The following is a 23,515-nucleotide window of genomic DNA, read 5'->3' on the forward strand; positions in this document are numbered from 1 at the left end:
TATTGTTATTTTACTGCTGCTCTTGAACTATTTGTCATTTTTATTTCTTATCATTTTTTTACCTAACACATTTTTCTTAAAACTGTATTGTTGGTTAAGGGCTTGTAAGTAAACATCACTGTATTCGGGGCATGTGACAAAAACAATTTAATTTGATTTGACTACCGTGCAGAAGAAATATCACCCTCGCGCAGAGAAGCACAACATTGAACTTAACTCAACTTTCTAGAGTCACCATCTGGCAGTCCTACAGATGAATCTGAGTTTGGCAGGTGCCAGGTGAATGCTACCTGCCCCATTGCATAGTGCCAACTGTAATATTTGGTGGAGGAGGAATAGTGGTCTGGGGCTGTTTTTCATGGTTGGGGCTAGGCTCCTTAGTTCCAGTAAAGGTAAATATTAACGCTACAGAGTACAATGACATTCTATATGATTCTGTGCTTCCAACTCTGTGGCAACAGTTTGGGGAAGGACCTTTCCTGTTTCAGCATGACAGCGCTCCGGTGAACAAAGCGAGGTCCACACAGAAATGTTTTGTGGAGATCGGTGTGGAAGAACTTGACTGGCCTGCACAAAGCCCTGACCTCAACCCCATCGAACACCTTTGGGATTAATTGGAACGCCGACTGCATGCCAGACCTAATCTCCAAACATAAGTGCCCGACCTCGCTAATGCTCTTGTGGTTGAATGGAAGGAAGTTCCCGCAGCAATGTTCTAACATCTAGTGGAAAGCCTTCCCAGAAGAGTGGAGGCTGTTATCTTCTTATGGCTGAGGGCAGTATTGAGTAGCTTGGATGAATAAGGTGCCCAGAGGTGCCCAGGGTAAACTGCCTGCTACTCAGTCCCAGAAGCTAAGATTAGCATATTATTGGTATATTTGGATAGAAAACACTCTCACGTTTCTAAAACGGTTTGAATGATGTCTGTGAGTATAACAGAACTCATATGGCAGGCAAAAACCTGAGAAAAAAATCCAAACAGGAAGTGGGAAATCTGAGGCTTGTTGGTTTTCAACTCATTCCCTATTGAATATACAGTGTGAAATTGTCATATTGCACTTCCTAAGGCTTCCACTAGATGTCAACAGTCTTGAGAACCTTGTTTGATGCTTCTACTGTGAAGGAGGGGGGAATGAGAGGGGAATGAGTCAGTGATCTGGCAGAGTGCCACAAGCTCAATCTCGCGCTCTCTCACATGAGAGTGAGCTCTGTTCCATTGCTTTTCTACAGACAAAGGAATTCTCCGGTTGGAACATTATTGAAGATTTATGTTAAAAACATCTTAAAGATTGATTCTATACTTCGTTTGACATGTTTCTACGGACTGTAACGGAACATTTTGACTGTCTGCTCAGGTGTCATGAATTTGGATTGTGTACTAAACGCGCCAACAAAAGGAGGTATTTGGACATAAATGATGAACTTTATCGAACAAATCAAACATTTATTGTGGAACTGGGATTCCTGGGAGTGCATTCTGATGAAGATCAAAGGTAAGTGAATATTTATAATGCTATTTCTGGCTTCTTTTGACTACATAACATGGCAGATATCTGTTTGGCTTGTTTTGGTCTCTGAGCGCTGTACTCAGATTATTGCATGGTGTGCTTTTTTGGTAAAGCTTTTTTGAAATCTGACACAGTGGTTGCATTAAGGAGAAGTTTATCTAAAGTTCCATGTATAACACTTGTATTTTCATCAACATTTATAATAAGTATATAAGTATTTCTGTAAATTGACGTGGCTCTCTGCAAAATCACCAGATGTTTTTGGAACTACTGAACATAACGCACCAAAAAATACTGAGATTTTTTTATATAAATATGAACTTTATCGAACAAAACATACATGTATTGTGTAACATGAAGTCCTATGAGTGTCATCTGATGAAGATCATCAAAGGTTAGTGATTCATTTTATCTCTATTTCTGCTTTTTGTGACTGCTCTCTGTGGCTGGAAAAATGTCTGTTTTTCTGTGAATAGCACCTAACATAATCGTATGTGGTGCTTTCGTCGTAAAGTCTATTTGAAATCGGACACTGTGGTGGGATTAACAAGAAGTGTATCTTTAAAATGGTGTAAAATACTTCTAATGTTTGAGGAATTCTAATTATGAGATTTCTGTTGTTTGAATTTGGCGCCCTGCACTTTCACAGGCTCTTGTCATATCGATCCCGTTAACAGCCGTAAGAGGTTGTAGCAGCAAAGGGAGGGAACAACTCCATATTAATGCCCATGATTTGGAAAGGGATGTTCGACGAGCAGGTGTCCACATACTTTTGGTCATGTAGTGTACTTTGTATCCCTCATTTACTCAAGTGTTTCCATTATTTTTGGCAGTTACCTGTACCTTTCATAAAATAGAAAAGTTTGTCACTCCTCATTACCTTAGGCGTGCCAGGTAGCCCCTAACTGTTGCCTGTAGCAGTGTCGCGGCACTGTGTGTCCTACAATTGTGGGCTCTCTCTCTGTAGGCCCGCCAAGCTGTCTGCACCGTAATGGCTGCCAGAACCCTGCGCCGGCTGATGTTTCTCCAGCTCCTCTGTATTATCAGGGCAGAGTCCTGCCACTGCAGGAACAGCCTGCGCTCCCTGTAGCCCTTCCATGCTGCCTGCAGGCACACTGCTGCCTCCTCCTGGACGGCTGGGTCCACTGCCGCCTCCGACTGTCTGAGCAGGCAGCCCCGCCACCACCTCTATGGAAAGGAGAGAATGAAGAAATATGAATTAATTGACTGGGGTGATATCGTTGCATTAAGTTAGAATGAATTGCATGTGAGCTTTTGGAGCAGTGCGGAGAATCCTTTCGAGGTAAGAAATACGGATTCAGTTAGTTTTTTGTTCAATCTGACAATGATTAGGGCAGCAGACTGAGTCTCTTCTTGTTGCCAAGTATCTCTTCCATAAACAAGATGGCTTCCAGAAAAGCCCCGCGTTTCTCATTTATTTATGCAATTTCCCCCTCCTTCTTATAGACGGAGCATGAAGAGAAGTACAGAGATTCTCAGGACTGAGTCATTACACAACTCCAAAAAGATGTTCTACTTCATCTCCAGAGTTACGCAATAACCTAAACTGGTTACGACCAATTTTATACGTCTGTGGGTCATGTAGAATGGAACTACTATAAATCGGCTAAAAAAGTTTGTGTTAAACTTGCTGTGCGGGGAAGTTGTGTACACATGCTTTATTTAGTCTGTTATGCCATTACAGTAACGGGGTCGTGTTCATTCAGGAAGGGACTACCTAAACTTGTCCAATAAGAAATGCTAATTTTGTGTTCTGCTGAACAAAATGTTACTATGGCGTGCCCTAATGAACACAACCCTGGACTTGGTGCGGTGCCCTGACTTCGTCATCTCACCTGGATGACATCAGTGGCCTGTCGCATCCTGATGAAGTGTTTCCTCTCCAGCCGGGCTCGAAAGCGGCGCTGCAGCGTGACGATGCACCGCAGCACCTCCGTGTGGAGCAGGGCCTGCAGCCGCTGCCGCTCTGCCTCCCGCAAGAACACCTGCAGTACAGAGAGAGACCCGGGGGAGGGGGGGGGGGGGGGTGTCAGTGACTATATACACCCACAAATGACCAGACCCACCCACAGCCAGGGAAATTCAATAGGAACAGAACGGCTGCAACGCGAGCGTGTATCAAAGTGAGAGAAAGATGGCGAAAGAGAGAGAGAAAGAAAAAGAGAGACAAATAAAGAAGAAAAAAAGGTACATCCCCAGAGTGCGTACCATTGTGTTGCCCACTTGATACCCAGCAGGAGCTAGGTGGACCTGACGAAAGAACTCCCGGATGCCAGACTTGGTTGGTCTAGTTCTGTCTGGTAACAGCACACGGAAGTGACGCACAAAGTCCTGCAAAGACGAGACGAAAGACAACGTTAAAGACAGCATGTCAATAGTGACCTCAGAGGGATAAAAGTTACATGCTGTTAATAAGACTGACTACATTACAAGTGCGCGGATGTGACATCACTACGTCTACGTGCAGCTCATTGAGACTCTGGATGATGAGACTGACGACCATTGATCAGAAGTTTTCACATTTAAGTCATTTCGCAGATACTCTTACCTAGAGCTAAAGGCAGCCAGTGCATTCAACTAAGGCAGGTAATACACAGTATTGTGTATCTGGTGTGCGCATTATGATCTTCCTGTCTGGGTTGGCGCCGTGGCGGAGATAATTCTGGGCTATACTCGGCCTTGTCTCAGGATGCTAAGTTGGTGGTTGAAGATATCCCTCTAGTGGTGTGGGGGCTGTGCTTTGGCAAAGTGGGTGGGGTTATATCCTTCCTGTTTGGCCCTGTCCGGGGGCCACAGTGTCTCCTGACCCCTCCTGTCTCAGCCTCCAGTATTTATGCTGCAGTAGTTTGTGTCGAGGGGCTAGGGTCAGTTTGTTATATCTGGAGTACTTCTCCTGTCTTATCCGGTGTCCTGTGTGAATTTAAGTTTGCTCTAATTCTCTCTTTCTCTCGGAGGACCTGAGCCCTAGGACCATGCCTCAGGACTACCTGGCATGATGACTCCTTGCTGTCCCCTGTCCACCTGGCCGTGCTGCTGCTCCAGTTTCAACTGTTCTGCCTGCGGCTATGGAATCCTGACCTGTTCAGGAGACGTGCTACCTGTCCCAGACCTGTTGTTTTCAACTCTCTAAGTACAGCAGGATTGGTAGAGATACTCTCAATGATCGGCTATGAAAAGCCAACTGACATTTACTCCTGAGGTGCTGACTTGCTGCACCCTCGACAACTACTGTGATTATTATTTTTTGACCATGCTGGTCATTTATGAACATTTGAACATCTTGGCCATGTTCTGTTATAATCTCCACCCGGCATAGCCAGAAGAGGACTGGCCACCCCTCATAGCCTGGTTCCTCTCTAGGTTTCTTCCTAGGTTTTGGCCTTTTCTAGGGAGTTTTTCCTAGCCACCATGCTTCTACACCTGCATTGCTTGCTGTTTGGAGTTTTAGGCTGGGTTTCTGTACAGCACTTTGAGGTATCAGCTGAAGTAAAAAGGGCTATGTAAATAAATTTGATTTTGGATTTGAGTTGTTCTGCTAATTCTGTGCCCCATGACAGTGCTGTATCCTGATTGGTTGGCGAGGGCTTACCAGGAAGGTGTATTTGATGGAGTATCCTGATTGGCGGATGCGGACCGTCTCCAGCATGCCTGTGTACCTCAGCTGCCTGAGCACCAGGGCATCGTTGAAACGCAGTGGGAGCTGAGAGAGAGAGAGAGAGCAGCGAGATAGCAGAGAGAGAGAGAGAGAGAATGAAGGAGACAGAAATAAAGCCACGAAAGAAGAAGGGGAGAGAGGTACAATAGAGAAAGAGAGATTTAGATCGCACAATAACAGTAACACATTGTATAATTGGCTATAACGGGCTATGCAATTACCAGACATTGGTTTGTTCAGTGGTTGTATTGTTCGCTGGAGCTTGTCAGTAGTTACAGTAGTTACATTAGCATCTAACCAAACTGAAGTAGCTGTAACTACAGTAGCTTGAACACACCTTCTCTGCATTGGAGCGGATACACTTGACAAAGTAGGGCTCCGAATGACCCAGGGTCTCCATCAGCTTGTTCAGGGAGGCCTTCACACAGCAAGAGACAATTGGCATTAGCTTATTAGCACAGCAATTCATTAGCACAATAATCATTAGCATCCCATCATATTGACATCTCGTAATGAACATCTCATAATACATTGCATAAACCTGGCATTATAAAAGCTCATGTTATCTATTACAGTCAATTCCTGTCCAATTCCAAATCAACCTCTTGCCCCGACACTTGATGCAGATCTGAGGTCATTTCTGTGACATTTTTGTGACACCTGCCCAATTCTTTAAGTACTACACAAAGTGCCTCGGGAATATGTAGAAGCTGAGTGTTGGAATTGGGCATTGGTTTTAAGGGCTGAAATTCTGAACGACAGAGTCTGTCACGAGAGGGCGAGAAGGAAATGGAGTCTTACCTGGAACTGGGCGCTGATGCTGGGCGGTTTCTTCTTCTTGTGCAGGTGGAGGAGGGACTTGGTGATGCGGTCGTGGAGGGTCACACTGCTCAGGTACCTCAGAGACTTCACATCCAGCAGGTGCTGCACAGAGAGAGGAACCGCCATAAGAACACGGTCAGATGAGTATCACATTTTATGACATTTTATGACATTTGTTACTGTTTTTGTTTCGATAAAATGGAGGAGAAGGGTATCCAGCATCACGGTGAAAAAAATCAAAAATAAAAGTTGCAGTACATAGTGCCCTGTTCTATTGAGGGTGCAATGATGTCGGAGAAAATAAATCTGCGTTTGTTGCTTGGTAACGTCTTTGTTGTTGTAATATGGCAAACGGATTTCAGCTTTCAGCTCTGTCATTTCACTGCAGTGCTGTAATCAAGGGGTCTTCAACTTTTTCTTGCCCATGTACCCACGTTCAGGCAAACCGACAACCCCCCCCCATCATATCATTTCTTGTCTTATCATCAGGTGAATGATAATGGAAAGGAGAAATAGGATTGTCAACATTTTAAAAAATGAATCGATTTGGTAGATTTTTTTCTTCTTTCATTTTTATGACCTTCCCACATAATTGAAGGAAGAAACTCAAACATGGCCTATTAGCTAGAAACCTTCCGCTAATAAGAACTATTTAGCTTGTTAAACAAAGGATAGCCATGTGTTGGCCAGAATAATACTGCGTCTGCTACTTGCGGGTGCTTTTTCAAAGCCTATGTTAGATACCTCAGTGAGTGTAATTAGCTCCAATGAGTGTAATTTGCTCAATATTAGGAATTGAGAAATAACGTTGTCATTATAAATAAAACATTTGTTTATTCTGTTGTTGCTAGTGATATTTGTCCAACCCCCCATGTAATTAAAAATATATATATTTTTGCAGACCCCAGGTTGAATACCCCAGCTGTTATCCATTAATTCACTATTGGCCTTTCATATGTATATCATGTTGAAGCCATAGAGAAATTCTCACTTGTACATTCACGGTGGAAAATGACCACATCTTTGTAAGGCCCTTACCTTCGGTAGGCAGGGCTTGGACTTATAGTTTTTGTTCCGCCTGTGGGAGAGAGATTGGTTGTCAGATATATTACAGAATGAACATACAGCATAAACACACATTGACCATGGATTGACCACTGCCTGACCACGGTTGCTGACCGTGGTGCGAGCTGCATGGATGATGGTCAGACGGATCATGTTCACATGAGGATGCCCCTGTGCTCTCCCCAGGAGAATCATTTTGTATGAACACATATTGAGCGTGGGATTGAACACCGGCTGATCAACGTTTGAGTGTGTGCGTGGTCCGACTTTGTAGTCATACTCACATGAGGATGCCCTGTGCTCTCTCCAGGAGCTTGCTGCTAGTGGAGTTGACGAAGACGCCGTCATCGAACTCCGAGCCTGAGGAAGACAGACGACCCTGTATGGAGCTACGCCCGTTACAGCCCACACCATAACCATCCCTAGAGGAAAGAGAGACAGAGACACAGAGACAGACAGAGACACAGAGAGAGAGAGAGAGAGAGAGAGAGAGAGAGAGAGAGAGAGAGAGAGAGAGAGAGAGAGAGAGAAATTGCTAATTGCTGTAGCATATACTCAACAATCACACACTGAAAGCAGAACAGCTCATTGCTCTGAGTGTCCATAAAACAGTGTGACAGCCAGGTCCATACCTGCCGGATTTCTCGTTCAGTGTGTTGGTGCCATGGATGTCTGACAAGGGGGTCCGGGGATTCTTTCTAGCGATACCTGTACGAGACCGCGATGTAAGGGAGGAGGGAGAGCGAGAAAGAGAGAGAGAGTGAGAGGATGTGTCAATTGTATAAACCTTTAAGGAGGGACATGTCGTCTCATCACCAAAAAAAACATGCATACAATGAACGTCTGTCTAGTCAGTCCGTATCATTGGTTAACGTATTGCTTAATTCACATTGGGCCATTATCAGGCAAGATGCATGCGTTTGTGATTAAAAGGCACCGCACTGCCAGACCCTCATTTTCTAAACAGTGATCAGCCACCGCTACAACCCCCCTTCCCCCAAAGGCCAAAGGCTGATGAGGACAGATATGAGCGCTCCCTCCCTCCCGTCTCAACTCTCATCTCTCTTAATGGACTGATTTCCCAGCAGGTATCTCCCTGCCTTGCTTTAAAAAGGCCAGATAATGGGGAATGAGAGAGATATTCCCACGGGCCTGAGGCGTAATTGTATTTAACATTGAACATTTGAGACAAGCTGCATGGTTTGGAGGCTTGGAAGCTCACTGAATTCTTTAACTGTCCATTGTCCTGTACACTGGAAACATTTCCCTCAGGGTTGATCCATTTAAGAGACTGAGGCTGTTGCGCATTGGATTCAGTTTGATTTGTGTGTCCATCATGAAAGTGCTATGACACACACACACACACGACAGGGTCCAGGCTATTGTCAGTCTGTCTCTGAACCGGCAGCGAAGCCCCTGAGGACGGAGGAAAATGGAACAACAGAGGAAGGAGGAAACCGTAACTCACAGTGCTTATTAAACACACTGCCATGAGGTCTATTTCAGTGTATATGTGTGGGAGTGGTCATGCATGACAAACAGCCTCATTACCATCACTATTACAGGGCAAATGGCACAACAGGGCCTTCTGAAGTAAGAGGATCCAAGTCTGATTTCCAATGAGTTATTAGTAATAGCAATGCAATTTCTCGTCGAGGCCAAAAATTGTTGCAGACCTGTTTATTATTACTAGTGATGCACAGATATTACATTTTTGGCCGATACCGATATCCAATATTTTCCTTGCCAAAATACCTGATATCGATAACCAATATTTAAAATGTTAGCAGCCTTATAAGTTTGAAGTTAAATAGTTAACACACACATACATGGACACAGCGGTCTAAGGCACTGCATCTCAGAGCAAGAGGCGTCACTACAGTCCCTGATTCGAATCCAGGCTGTATCACATCCGGCCGTGATTGGGAGTCCCATAGGGTGGCACACAATTGGCCCAGCGTCACCCGGGCCAATTGTATATAAGAATTTGTTCTTAACTGACTTGCCTAGTTAAATAAAGGTTACACCACACACACTGACCAAAAAGTAATTTTGTTGGCATTTACATATGTCCCCATTACCAGTAAAACATAATCAAAACCTATTTATTTCACTTACTTGCTGTGCTGTTTCGTTGTTAATTTGTTCAGTCGTTTCATTCTTAACCAGGATTTCTATGGAACGCCATTTGGGTCTTTGCGTGTCAAAAAAGATACACTTCAAATAACACGACAATCTGTTTCAGTTGCTATAGTTAGCTAGCTAACTATATAGCTAGGTGTCATCTAAAATAACCCTAATTTATAAAACAGTTTTTATTTGATTAATGGTGGTCGGTCCCATTGATGTGAAGCTAAGAATTAGCCACAATAGTAGACTTTGCGGTTAGCCTTCAAAATAAAAGTATGGAATAATTCTACTATTTGTATTAATTTGCATCACTGTCAATGACATGCTTTTATTTTGAAGGCAACGCGCAAATTCCACTATTGTGCCTAATCCTTATTGTGGCTAGTGCCGGTTTAGCCTCACTAGCCAGATGAAGCTAGCTGGCTGCTTATAATGTTAGCTTTGGGCAACAGGGTTAAGTAGCTGGCTAGCGATTTATTTTCATGAACTGAAGTTCAATTTCAATAGGAGAACAGCAACTGGCAACCTAGCTAATACTTACTCACAATAAATCCTAAATCATTGCTAAGAATAATGAAAATGACTGCAGTTCCTACTGGTCATTGTTTTCAGGCTGGTTGTATTGGTGCTAGCTACCCCAGAAGTTGCAGTTGAACTAATTATGCTTTATTACCAACGGAGTATTGTAAACACATCGTTTGTGGCTGGTGTTTGCTTGTTTTTTGTACAGCTTTGACAGTGTTACTGTATCATTTTTGACACGCAAAGACCCAAACGGCGTTCCACAGTATGTATGTCAAGAAGCTAATAGCAGTAATGCTCTTACTGTGTAACTCCGGTAGGGCAACATCTGAAAAATAGCGCACTTGGTAGTGTGTACCGTTGCTCGACCAGTCAGCGAAAGCCAACATCACCCACGACAGAGAACAGTTGATTGTCAAGGGCAATGAATTCCATTAATGGATTTCACATTTGAGTTGTGGGTTAACAGCCTTGTTAACATCCTTGTTCAGGGGCAGAACGACAGATATATGAATGAGTGTACCATCACTCATTCATATATCTTTATGTACATATTCTTTATCCCTTTAAACTTATGTGTATAAGGTAGTAGTTTTGGAATTGTTAGCTAGATTACTCGTTGGTTATTACTGCATTGTCGGAACTAGAAGCACAACCATTTCGCTACACTAGCATTAACATCTGCTAACCATGTGTATGTGACAAATAAAATTTGATTTGATTTGTCAGCTCAGGGATTCGATCTTGCAACCTTCCGGTTACTAGGCTACGCTGCCTCCCCAAATACAAACACATTAGTTACATGTTAAATTATAAAAAACACTGTAAATATCAGAGTGGGCCTTTAATTGAGGGAGAACAAGTTAATTCAAAACAAGCTAATTGACCCCTTCTTTATTTGTAAGCCCAGGAAAAGTGAGTTGGGCAGCAGAGAGGATTGTGGGACTTGGAGTTTCTTACTGTATTTCTCATCTTTGCATCTCTGCAGGATCTCCAGGCTCCTCTGGTGCACAGGGTGGTGGAGGAAGCTGAAGCTGTCCACGCTCTTGACGACACATGGTACAGCAGCGTCATTCCCTGCAAAAGAAAGAAAGAAAGAAAAAGAAAGAAAGAAAGAAAAAGAGAGAGAGGAGACAGAGGTGAGAGACAGAAACAAAAAGAGGGAGAGGGAGCGAAAGAGGGAGGAGAGGAATAGACAGGGAGAAATAAGAGGAAGAAATAGTATGTGTTAAGTTTGCAAAATGTTTGACTGTCACGTAAATGGCTGGAGATGAAGCCTAATGTGGAAGTTCAGTTATAATCAGGGGGGAAAGTAGCAGCCCATGCATCATCACTGGTCAGGTTTGTCCCCCTAAAACTATCAACCTCCAGGATGTTGCCTTGCCAGTGTTTATACATGGGTATAAAAATGCATACTTGAACATCCCCGAAACCAGGGGGCGGTCTCCATGGCGATGAATAATGGAATAGACTTTCGTTCAGGGGTTGTGAAATCAAGCTAGTCTAATGGCGGAGAACGATCAGGAGAAACACATTGAGAGAAATGCCCTGGAGAAAAGTAACATTTGATCAGTTGCTATTTCTGACAGCCCACTGAGGGAAACATACTGTACTGTGGTGGCTCGGAAGGGAGATAACTCGTATCACAAAAAGCCTCAGTATGTGCACTCTATCACTGTGGAAGAGGGGTGAGTGTGTGTGTGTGTCTGGGAGAGTGTACGTCCAAGAGTGTGTGTGTGTGTGTGTGTGTGTGTTTGACTGAGTGTATACACATACATGTATGTGTTAATGTTTATGTACTCGAGCAGTCTATGGTCTCACCTAGGGCTGTGGCGGTCATGACATTTTGTCAGCTAGTGATTATCAAGCAAATAACTGCCGGTCTCGGTAATTGACCGCTAATTAGCTACGAGCCACTGATGCAGACCTTTGGAACATTACATTTTCTACAGTCTAATAAATCCATTTTATAGAGCCTACACCTTCACAATAAATCCATGATTTATTTTAGACAGGTCTAAAGAAACATGATATGAAGAAAATGTAGTCCATTTCAGAAGAACAGAATAGCATACTCGTGAGTCGTCCTTATGTTAGGTGCTGATCTGGTTATGCCTTAATGGCTGTGGGCTACACTAGTTCATTTAGCAGACAAGATTTGCTTAGAAATCCGTGGCATTATTTTATAGTATTTGATAGTATGAAGAAAAAAATAATAGTGCGCACATTTGCTTCTACACCTGCATTGCTTGCTGTTTGGGGTTTTAGCCTGGGTTTCTGTACAGCACTGAGATATCAGCTGATGTACGAAGGGCTATATAAATACATTTGATTTGATCTATCCTTTTCCCACCTGACTTTACATGGCTTGACCTAATATCATGAGAGGGAGAGCTGGTTACTCGGTCACTTTTGCTAGCTGGAATGTTACATCTTTAAATCACCCAGTGAAACGTAAAAGGGTTCTTTCTCATTTAAATCACTTTAAAGTAGATATCACCTTTCTTTAGGAGACACATCTCCGCAATTTCGACCACTTTCGTTTAAAAGGAGGGTGGATAAGTCAATCATATCATTCCAATTTTCATTTTAAAACTAGAGGAGCAGCCATTTTAATTAGGAAAAACATACTGTTCGTAGTGTCAAGGGTAGAGGCAGACTCGGCAGGCCGCTTCATTAATGTTGCAGGAAGCCTGTATAATACACCTGTTATCTTGGCTTACATTCATGCAATAAATTGGGATAACAGTTCATTGTTCACAAATGACATTTTCTTGATTTCCAAATGTGACTCGTGTCAGGAAACTAGGCGTATGTCGTGCATCACGAATAGCCATCTGAACGTAAACGTAAAAAAAAAAATCGACACGTGTTTTGGGGCAGAAATGCCTTCGGAAACATGTGAACATTCATGTGCCTTATTAACAAACTTGTCTGCCATCTGTAAATACTAATAAAAGGGTTCAAATATGGGCCTAGTTGGTTTAGTCACAGAAAAAGGCAGTAATATTCCTGCTAGCCATGATTGGCTGAGATAATGAGTGGGCTGGACATGTGAGAGATCGAGTTTTGAAATCCTTGGAATTAGAGTATGATTGCTAATGAAATGGAGAAAACACCCGTCTCTGGATTACATCTCCATGGATAACATAAAAACAACCTAACCAGCTCTGCTAGGGTGAATTAAAATGGTCAGTGAGCTGTTCTCTCATTTGTGTCTGGAAATAGCTAGCAAGCTATTCAAAGTTAGCCATTTAGCTTGGGTGCTTATCTGCTGTTGTTAGGACAGAACGCTCTGGTGAACTCTATTTCTCGGCCAGAGCGTCCAGTGTGTGCTCTGAACTCCCCTAGAGCGAAACTCTCTGAATTTACGAACGGACAATCTGACAACGCTCTGAGTTTATGGGCGGGTCTATAGCTTAAGAGGGTGTGAACGATGCCGAATGAGTGTAGACAAAAAAAGAGCTCTCCAGTGGGTGTACCAAAACATTCAAAGGCCATTTTCTCAAAAGTGGAGTTACAAGTTGATCAACTTTCAATGCAGAATTACTTTCCCATTGTTCCTCAACTGTAGTGTATGATATACTATTTTCGAGCTCTGCGTCTTTACTTTTATCCAATGTAAAAAAACACAATTTCAAATGTTGCTACATAAGACTGAATTGAGCCTCAAATATGGACACACAACACCTAATACTAGGTGGTGATGTAATGAATTGTGTACTGTCGCCCAAGGGACCAAATTATTTTGAATAGCGCAAGATTAAGGAAGTCCAATATTCAACGCCTAGGGGAATTTACAAATAAAATTCTCAGATCTACTCTCTCCTCTCTTGCTTTCCATATTTGAGGAATCATTCCCCTCAAACTCTTTACCCTCAGCAATGAGACATTGAGTTTGGTTCATATACGCCAATTTCTTACTGAATTGCGATGTAAAGATACTTTCTAAGATGATTTCATGACGTTTTGAGTCAGTCCTTCCCTCCCTTATATCTACAGATCAAACTGGTTTCATAAAAAAGTAACATTTTGTCAACATTTGATTTCTTTATAATATACTTAATAATTCCTTTTCATCTGACACTCCAGAGATATTGTTATCACTTGATGATGATAAGGCATTTGATTGGGTGGTTTGATTATATATTTTATACTCTCAAACAATTTGGATACGGTCCCAGTTTTATGGCCTGGATAAAAGTCCTTTACTCCTCCACTATAGCTACAGTGCGCACAAATAATATCCTTTCATTCTATTTCCAACTTTAACGTGGGACAAGACAGGGTTGTGCTCTATGCCCTCAGCTGTTTGCAATCGCAGTTGAGCCTTTAGCCATAGCAATATGTAATAACACCAAAGATACTTGAAGAGGGGGCTTACAGCATAAAGTTTCACTCTATGTGGATGACATGCGATTATATATGCCTGACCCTTTAACTGGTCTTCCAGAGATTCAGGTTCCACTAAAGACATTTGATAAAATACACCACCAGTCAAAAGTTTCAGAACACTAAGGGTTTTTCTTTATTTTTACTATAATCTACATTGTAGAATAATAGTGAAGACATCAAAACTATGAAATAACACATATGGAATCATGTAGTAACCAAAAAAGTGTTAAACATATCAAAATATATTTTACATTTAAGATTCTTCAAATAGCCACCCTTTGCCTTGATGACAGTTTTGCACACGCTTGGAATTCTCTCAACCAGCTTCACCTGGAATGCTTTACCAACAATCTTGAAGGAGTACCCACATATGCTGAGCACTTGGCTGCTTTTCCTTCACTCTGTGGTCCAACTCATCCCAAACCATCTCAATTTGGGTTGAGGTCGGGGGATTGTGGAGGCCAGGTCATCTGATGCCGCACTCAATCGCTCTCCTCCTTGGTCAAATAGCCATTACACAGCCTGGAGGTGTGTTGGGTCATTGTCCTGTTGAAAAACAAATGATAGTCCCACTAAGCCCAAACCAGATGGGATGGCGTATCGCTGCGCTCCGGACTGAAGATCACTGATGTCATGATTCAACCTTTTATTCTTCTGAGTTTCCAGTTATCTTGAAAGCACCATAAATCCCGAGAATGCCAGACTTTGATGACAAAATTTGACCACAAGAAGGACCGCCGCACCACCTTCCTGTGAGGTGAGTCCAAAAAAGTATTGTATGCTTCTGCATAAATTATGTAATATGCCAGGGAGACATGTATACTGTAGCTAAGAAAGCAATACTAAGTGTATGTTGTGTAGTAAGTTGTTAGTAGCCCATAGTAGCTCACCCTAATAATTTCCCTTTCCCCCTCATAATTTAGCCTACTGTTCTGACTTGGTGATGCACATGTAGCCTATAGCCTGTTTTAGAGAAACGTAATCATTGAATATTGTAAGAGCTTTCATTTCCTACTTATATGCTCCCCTTTATTTATCCTACGATTCTGACTTGGTGTACAGGGAGAATACTGTAAGAACGGCCCATGTTCTGAATTCTGTCGCTAGCTCGCTCATTAATCAAAATTACGGTTAGCCTCTTATCCGCTCCCCTTATTCCATAGTATGTACATCTCAACTGTCAGTAGAAACCACATTTGTTTAAGCAAGTGGGCCATATCAGCCATCTTTTTAAAAGGCAGTAAAACGAGGCTGAATCAACTGTTTCACTGCCAGACAAGGTTCTGCTGATAACCAGGTGTAGCAGAGGTAAGGATTCACTCCACGGTGCTGAAAAGAAAGCTCTGCAGTTGGGACAGCTTTATTTAGGCCCAAAAAGTTTGTGGGCACCATTTGTCACAGTTATAGTGCAATTAATGTACTGTTTAGTGTTGTGTAGTGGCTTTGCTGCCATGCATCCCAATGTTTTGTTGTTTGCCCCACCAATATTTACATGCTAAAATCAACACTGGTGCGTAATATTAGGAAAGTTGATAAATAAATATAGTAGGCCTAGCCTATAGAAAGCTGATGGGATCCTCCTCTTTTTAAGAGGCCATCAAAACTCTTTTCTCACGCAGTTGCATAGCCTATAAAAAATATTGCGCAACATGAGCTCATGGGCACTCATGAAGTGTTTCGATTAGATTTTTGATCACATTTGCAGTGATGCCAGTGTGATTAGAGGAACAATAGAGTGCTGAGCACCAGGCCGTTAGCAAGTTTGGTAGCCTACTAATGACCATCAGCAGCGTCAGAGCTTGGAGAAGCCTAATTACTGTGACTAAACGGTCACGTGGAATTTGACTGCCGTCACGACTTGTGACCCCCCCCAGGTGTGGCAGTAATACGGTCACTGTAACAGCCCTAGTCTCACCAGTCTTTTTGTCGGTGTGTCTCTTCCCGGCCTCCCTGAAGGCCACCATGGCTCTGAAGTAGGCTCTGAGCACGGCCCAGCGGAAGGTGGCCACGGGGTCAATGCCCATCAGGCCACAAATGAAGGCGTTCTTACTGCTCTTCAACAGGGCCACGATGTCCGGACGCATGTGGTCCGTGTTCTTCTCCCTGAAGTCCTGCATTGGGGGGGGGAGGTATACAGATCTATCAACTAGATCAACTATAGATATACAGATAATAGACATAAGCTACACCATACTTTAGCAGCAGAATTGCCAGTACAAACAAAGAATTTCAAGAAAAACTGTTAATGGTAAGCGTCTATTAATTGAACACTTGGGTGTTCATTCTACTAATTGTAAATCTATGAGCTACTACAGTAAATCTATGAACCGACTAAAACCAAATGGAGGGGATGGCTCTAAGGTGGATTGAACTGGCAAGGATTTGGCAACATAATCAGCTACACTTTGTGTAAGACCTATGACACGAATGTGGTAATGACTATATCATGGCTCACTTATGAGCTCGAAACCAAAACCGAGTGCAAATGTGTCCTTGTTCAAACGGCTCTGAACACGAAAAGGGCATTATCATCATTTTCACAGTATTATTCCAAACCTCATTGTGTAGAAATATATAAAACATAAGAAAATCAAGTGTTTGCCTGCACTGGGCCTTTAAGGAGAGAACATCGATAACGTAAATACGATTTGTTTCATATTTCAGATCATTGTGCAAGAGAATACTATGCCCTTTACTTAAGAATGCAAAACAACACTGCGGTGGGAAAGGAAAGACATTTGTTTAATAGCACTGACGTCGCACACACATGCACAATTCCATGTACTCTCTCCCTCCACACATGCACAATTCCATGTACTCTCTCCCTCCACACATGCACAATTCCATGTACTCTCTCCCTCCACACATGCACAATTCCATGTACTCTCTCCCTCCACACATGCACAATTCCATGTACTCTCTCCCTCCACAGATGTACAATTCCATGTACTCTCTCCCTCCACACATGCACAATTCCATGTACTCTCTCCCTCCACACATGCACAATTCCATGTACTCTCTCCCTCCACACATGCACAATTCCATGTACTCTCTCCCTCCACACATGCACAATTCCATGTACTCTCTCCCTCCACACATGCACAATTCCATGTACTCTCTCCCTCCACACATGTACAATTCCATGTACTCTCTCCCTCCACACATGTACAATTCCATGTACTCTCTCCCTCCACACATGCACAATTCCATGTACTCTCTCCCTCCACACATGCACAATTCCATGTACTCTCTCCCTCCACACATGCACAATTCCATGTACTCTCTCCCTCCACAGATGCACAATTCCATGTACTCTCTCCCTCCACACATGTACAATTCCATGTACTCTCTCCCTCCACACATGCACAATTCCATGTACTCTCTCCCTCCACACATGTACAATTCCATGTACTCTCTCCCTCCACACATGCACAATTCCATGTACTCTCTCCCTCCACACATGCACAATTCCATGTACTCTCTCCCTCCACAGATGCACAATTCCATGTACTCTCTCCCTCCACACATGCACAATTCCATGTACTCTCTCCCTCCACACATGCACAATTCCATGTACTCTCTCCCTCCACACATGCACAATTCCATGTACTCTCTCCCTCCACACATGCACAATTCCATGTACTCTCTCCCTCCACACATGTACAATTCCATGTACTCTCTCCCTCCACACATGCACAATTCCATGTACTCTCTCCCTCCACACATGCACAATTCCATGTACTCTCTCCCTCCACACATGCACAATTCCATGTACTCTCTCCCTCCACTGGTGTTTTTTTTACACTCATGGCTTCTCATGTACCAGCTGTGTTCATTATCAACCATATTACTAACACGTTTAATGCATACATGCTGGGTAGCTGTCAACTGATATGTGAGAGTTATGGGTGGGCCTATATACAATATGATAACAAATATCACCCCTCCAGCATATATAAAGCTTTTTATCGAAACACAGCAGGGAACTGGGCAGTGAATCTGATTCAAATTGCAAAACAGGTCACAACAAGAGGACTGGTTTCCTTTCTGTAACTATACCTACGGTCTACACTGAGCGTACAAAACATTAAGAACACCCTCCTAATATAGAGTTCCCTCGAAACGGCCTCAATTCGTCAGGGCATGGACTCCACAAGTTGTAGATGGCGTTCCACGGAGATGCTGGCCCATGTTGATTCCAATGCGTCCAACAGTTGTGTCAGGTTCGCTAGATGTCCTTTGGGTGGTGGACCATTCTTGATACACACACTGTCGCGCAGGAAAACTGTCGAGCAGGAAAAACCCAGCAGCGTTGCAATTCTTGATACACTCAAACTGGTGCGCCTGGCACCTACTACCATACCCCGTTCAAAAGGCACTGAAATCGTTTGTCTTGCCCATTCACTCAATTGTCTAAAGGATTAGAAATCCTTCTTAACCTGTCTTCTGCCCTTCATCTAAACTGAGTGAGGTGGATTTAACAAGTGACATCATTAACGGATCATTGCTTTCACCGGGATTTAAAGAGCAGGTGTTCCTAATGTTTTGTACACTAAGTGCATGTTTGAGAAGTCTGACAAATGACTCAAAGAATGGAAGAATGGTGCAAGGCCAGGGCAAATACCAGTGTCATTCATAACTGAATGCATTTTTTTTGCAGGGAATTTGCTGAATGCATTTCTCTTTTGCTGAGAATTTGGGCTTGATTTTCTCTCAAGGGAAGTACACACCTAGTTACACTTTTTCTGGCACAGAATATTTCATTGGTTTTATTAGAGGTCCAGGAGCACATTTAGGCTTGTGTCAAGGGCAATCAACAGTTAACAAAGCCAGGCTGACATGTGGCATGATCTGTTGTTGAGAATGTTGTGTTGTCGACAGGTGAGTACACTGATCTAAGGACACATGTTGCCATCATGAAATCACGTCAGTAGTCCTTACCTTGACCCCGTATTTGACCTTGCCGGCGTAGTGGTGGATGATGAAGGCCGGCTCCATGACTGCGGGGAACTCGATGTAGCTGTTCCCCTCGTGCTGCCGCTTGAACTTGTCCAGCAGGGTCTGGTTAGAGGCCTGGGGAAAACTAAAGGAACAAACGAGGGGGGGTAATTTAAAAGGGTTAATTCATTAATATAAGGACTGTAGGATGGGATACCAAGGGTTTGAGATCTGACTAGCCTGGTTCCAGATCAGTTTGTGCTGCCTTGCTAACTCCTGTGGTCATGCATGACAACACAGAGTTGGGACCAGGGTATTTACTGACAGGCAACATATTATCTTTAGACGTCTCGGTCTTCCTCTCAGAATTCACAAGAAACAAATGCATGACAAAGTCCTATGAAACCTGACACAAATCTCAAGCTACACTACTCCCCTACATATTTATTTGGACGACCCTCCTTTGGACAGTGAAGCTAAAACATTTAATTTGGCTCTATGCTCCAGCATTTTGGATTTGAAATCAAACGTTTCAAATGAGGTGACAGTAACAGAATGTGACCTTTTATTCGAGGGTATTTCCATACATATGTTTAAACATTTACAAATGAAAGCAATGCATTTGCATAGTGGCATAGAGCAGGAGAGTAGAGGCGCTTGCAGGAGTTACCCACATGGGGAAATGTGTCGGTAGCCTAGGATCTAATACAAATATGGCCTACTATAAACGAATTTCATGCAATTCTACATAATTTTACAACGTTGGAGAGTGCAACGCTGGAGAGATGAGAGTTGCAGGCTCATGTCTATCACGCCGGTCAAGTTCTGTTAGAGATACAGGCGTGCTTGTCGCACAGCCACGACCACGCGTTGATCTAAAACATAGGTTACAATGTTGCGCAAACCATAAGCCCGGACCGGCCCAACCAAAATCAACTCTTAGAATAACAGGCCCAGGCTGAAAACCAACTTTTTCACATTGTTTTTTTGGGGTGTGCAGGAGAATTAACAGAGAAGGCCACTCAAATGAACGTTGATCGCTTTTATTCAAATGTTTACACGTTGCAAAAAGTGAAAATGGTTTTAGATGCCACAAGAGATATCGGATCCGGCCATAAAGGCTCCGGAGCAACAGTCCAAAAAACGGAGAGGTGCCAGACCTGTTCCAGCTCAAATGAAATCCACCCATTTGAAGGTGTTGTAAGTATTTGTACAAATACACTTATACAGTGCATTCGGAAAGTATTCAGACCCATTGACCTTTTTGCACATTTTGTTATGTTACAGCCTTATTCTAAAATGTATTCAAATTTTCATAAGTATTCCTTCCCTTTTACTCAGTACTTTGTTGAAGCACCTTTGGCAGCGATTACAGCCTTGAGTCATCTTGGGTATGACACTACAAGCTTGGCAGACCTGTATTTGGGGGAGATTCTCCCGTTCTTCTCTGCAGATCCTCTCAAGCTCTGTCAGGTTGGATGGGGAGCGTCGCTGCACAGCTATTTTCAAGTCTTCCCAGAGATGTTCGATCAAGTTCAAGTCCAGCCTCTAGCTGGGCCACTCAAGGACATTCAGAGACTTGTCCCGAAGCCACTCCCGCCTGAGGTCCTAAACACTCTGGAGCAGATTTTCATCAAGGAACTCTATCTTTTTCTCTGTTCATCTTTCCCTCGATCCTGACTAGTCTACCAGTAACTGCCGCTGAAAAATATCTCCACAGCATGATGCTGCCACCACAATGCTTCACCGTAGGGATAGTGCCAGGTTTCCTCCAGACGTGCTGTTTGGCGCTCAAGCCAAAGAGTTCAATTTTGGTTTCCTCAGACCAGTGAATCTTGTTTCTCAAGAGTCTTTTAGGGCGGTCGTGTGCCTTTTACTGAGGAGTGGCTTTGTCTGGCCACTCTACCATAAAGGCCTGATTGGTAGAGTGTTGTAGAGATGGTTGTCCTTCTGGAAGGTTCTCACATTTTCACAGAGGAACTCTGGAGCTCTGTCAGAGTGACCATTGGGTTCTTGGTCAACTCCCAGACCAAGGCCCTTCTCTCTCTCGATTGCTCAGTTTGCCCGGGCGGCCAGCTCTAAGAAGAGTCTTGGTGGTTCCAAACTTCTTCCATTTAAGAATGATGGAGGCCAATGCTGCAGGAATGTTTTGGCACCCTTTCCCAGATCTGTGCCTCGACACAATCATGTCTCGGAGCTCTAAGGACAATTCCTTTGACCTCCTTCTGACATGCACTGTCAACAGTGGGACCTTATATAGACAGGTGTGTGCCTCCAAATAATGTCCAATCAATCAAATTTACCACAGATTGACTCCAATCAAGTTGTAGAAACATTTCAAGGATCATCAATGGAAACAGGATGCACCTGAGCTCAATTTCGAGTCTCATAGCGATGGGTCTGAATACTTATCTAAATACGGTATTTCTGTTTTTTAATTTTTAAATAAATTAGCAAAAAAAAAATCTAAAAACCTGTTTTCACTTTGCCCTTATGGGATATTGTGTGTAGATTGATGAGGGAAATATTTTATTTAATAAATTTTAGAATAAGGCTGTAAGGTAACATGTGGAAAAGGTGAAGGGTCTGAATACTTTTGAAATGCACTGTATGTGTATTAAAGTAGTCAAAAGTGTAGTATTTGCTGCCATATTCCTAGCATGCAATGACTACATCAAGCTTGTGACTCTACCAACTTGTTGAATACATTTGCAGTTTGTTTTGTGTTTCAGATTATGTTGTGCCCCCCAAAAAATGAATGGTAAAAAAAAAGTAGTGTCATTTTCGAGTCACTTTTATTAAATAAGAACAAAATGTTTCTGACTACTTCTAGATTAATGTGGATACCACCCTGATAATGGATAATCATTAATGAATCGTGAATAATGATGAGTGAGAACGTTGGAGGCATAAATATCATACACCCCCCCCAAAAAATGCTAACCTCCCCTATCATTGGTAATGGTGAGAAGTTAGCATGTCTTGGGGGTATGACCTTTGTGTGTGATCTTTCCAAATACTTATGACACCTTAAAAATGGGGGGACTAGATACAGTACATAAAGTGCTTTCATTTCTAAACAGTAAAACAAATATGTATGAAAATACCCTCAAATAAAAAAGGTGACATTCTGTTCTGTCGCTTCATATGAAACATTTGAACTCGAAAGCAAATTAACGGTTTTAGCTTTACTATCCAAATAAATATGTTGGGAACTGTATACCAAACATTATAAGCCTATGGTATACCGGGGTAAATTGGTGTCAGCTTTTTCTATCATACACATTGTCGCAAACTTTCGCCCTTTAGCTAAAGCATGCTATGGGACTCCTCTGCTCTGTACAAAGTAGCATGCTTCCTTATTAAAGTAAACTACACACCATACACTAAAACATGCCTTGGAGGCTATGACACATCCTGGCTCCCCTTGGGGTCAGAGAACGCGTCACTGGACCGTTATAAATGGACTAACCTGTAGTAGGGCCCCTGGAAGCAAATGCTATCCTTGAGAGAGTCTGATTGCTTCAGCTAGCTTGCGGTCTCTTAACTATAAATTATGAAATCTTAAGTGGGTTCTGGGCTGCTTCATAATGATTACCATCGCGTTCCTCCGTATGATGAAATAAATCACGTGAGGGGCCCGGGAGGGAGGCCTTTAAGAGGGGGAAAAAGATCCCTCTTTGACCTTGTGGCTCTGGGAAAGCAGTCCCCACACTCATTCATCCACTTGTTATTACATCCAGATGAGTGTTCAGAGCTAAGTGGTTAGCAGCGCTAATAGCTAGGTTAGCTAGCTTAGCATGGCTAATACAGTCATGGTGGTCCTGTGTGTTTTTGTGTGCATGGCTGACTTTAATTTATGTGGGATTGAGATGGTATTGTGAAGTGGCCTGTGTGAGAGAGAGGCTTTTAAAAAGGGCGAATGAAAGCGTACATGTGTCCCAAAAAGGCAAACGTATGAATGCGTATCATTTTTATGTGCTTATGTTAGCCTGGCTAAAGCTGTAATCAATCAAGAATTTCGCTAGTAATGAAGAGAGCCTGTTTTATTCCTCATCTCGTCTGCAATCTGCGGGACGACTAAGTAGGGAGACTAAGGTCACTATAAATGTGTAGGTCCATCAATGTAAACAACTTGGTTTTATATTGGCTTTGTTCTAAAGACGTTTGACATACAGTCAGGTCAAAATTTATTGGCAATAAAAGACTGTATAAAATAAATAATACAAACACTGAGCTATACTGTATGCAATTTCTTTTTGAAAATTATATTATTTTATACTACCGTAATACATTTGCTCAGGAAAATAGATAAGTAATACAAAAAAAATAGGGGTAAAAATGATTCATTTTTGCACTATTTTTACTTGTCTTATTTTTTTCTTAACTCTGCATAATTGGGAAGGGCTCATAAGCAAGCACAGTAAAGTCTACAACCCGCTGTATTCGGTACATGTGA

The 23,515-nt window shown here is 42.7% G+C and overlaps 1 protein-coding gene across 6 annotated transcripts in view; it reads right to left on the minus strand.

Moving 5' to 3' along the window:
* Nucleotides 1-23,515, minus strand: part of myo9ab (myosin IXAb) — a 220,952-nt gene that overhangs the window by 38,125 nt on the left and 159,312 nt on the right. For all 6 annotated transcript variants that reach the window (XM_065022697.1, XM_065022695.1, XM_065022694.1 and 3 more), the window contains exons 13-24: nt 19,060-19,201; nt 16,034-16,229; nt 10,684-10,800; nt 7,704-7,779; nt 7,356-7,493; nt 7,045-7,084; nt 5,986-6,108; nt 5,522-5,602; nt 5,119-5,229; nt 3,738-3,860; nt 3,365-3,514; nt 2,389-2,696 (exon numbers count right to left, since the gene is read on the minus strand). In XM_065022697.1, coding sequence (XP_064878769.1) covers nt 2,389-2,696; nt 3,365-3,514; nt 3,738-3,860; nt 5,119-5,229; nt 5,522-5,602; nt 5,986-6,108; nt 7,045-7,084; nt 7,356-7,493; nt 7,704-7,779; nt 10,684-10,800; nt 16,034-16,229; nt 19,060-19,201 — 1,605 coding nt within the window. The remainder of the gene's footprint in view (nt 1-2,388; nt 2,697-3,364; nt 3,515-3,737; nt 3,861-5,118; nt 5,230-5,521; nt 5,603-5,985; nt 6,109-7,044; nt 7,085-7,355; nt 7,494-7,703; nt 7,780-10,683; nt 10,801-16,033; nt 16,230-19,059; nt 19,202-23,515) is intronic.

The sequence above is a fragment of the Oncorhynchus nerka genome, linkage group LG9a (assembly GCF_034236695.1).
Source record: "Oncorhynchus nerka isolate Pitt River linkage group LG9a, Oner_Uvic_2.0, whole genome shotgun sequence".
NCBI lineage: Eukaryota > Metazoa > Chordata > Actinopteri > Salmoniformes > Salmonidae > Oncorhynchus > Oncorhynchus nerka.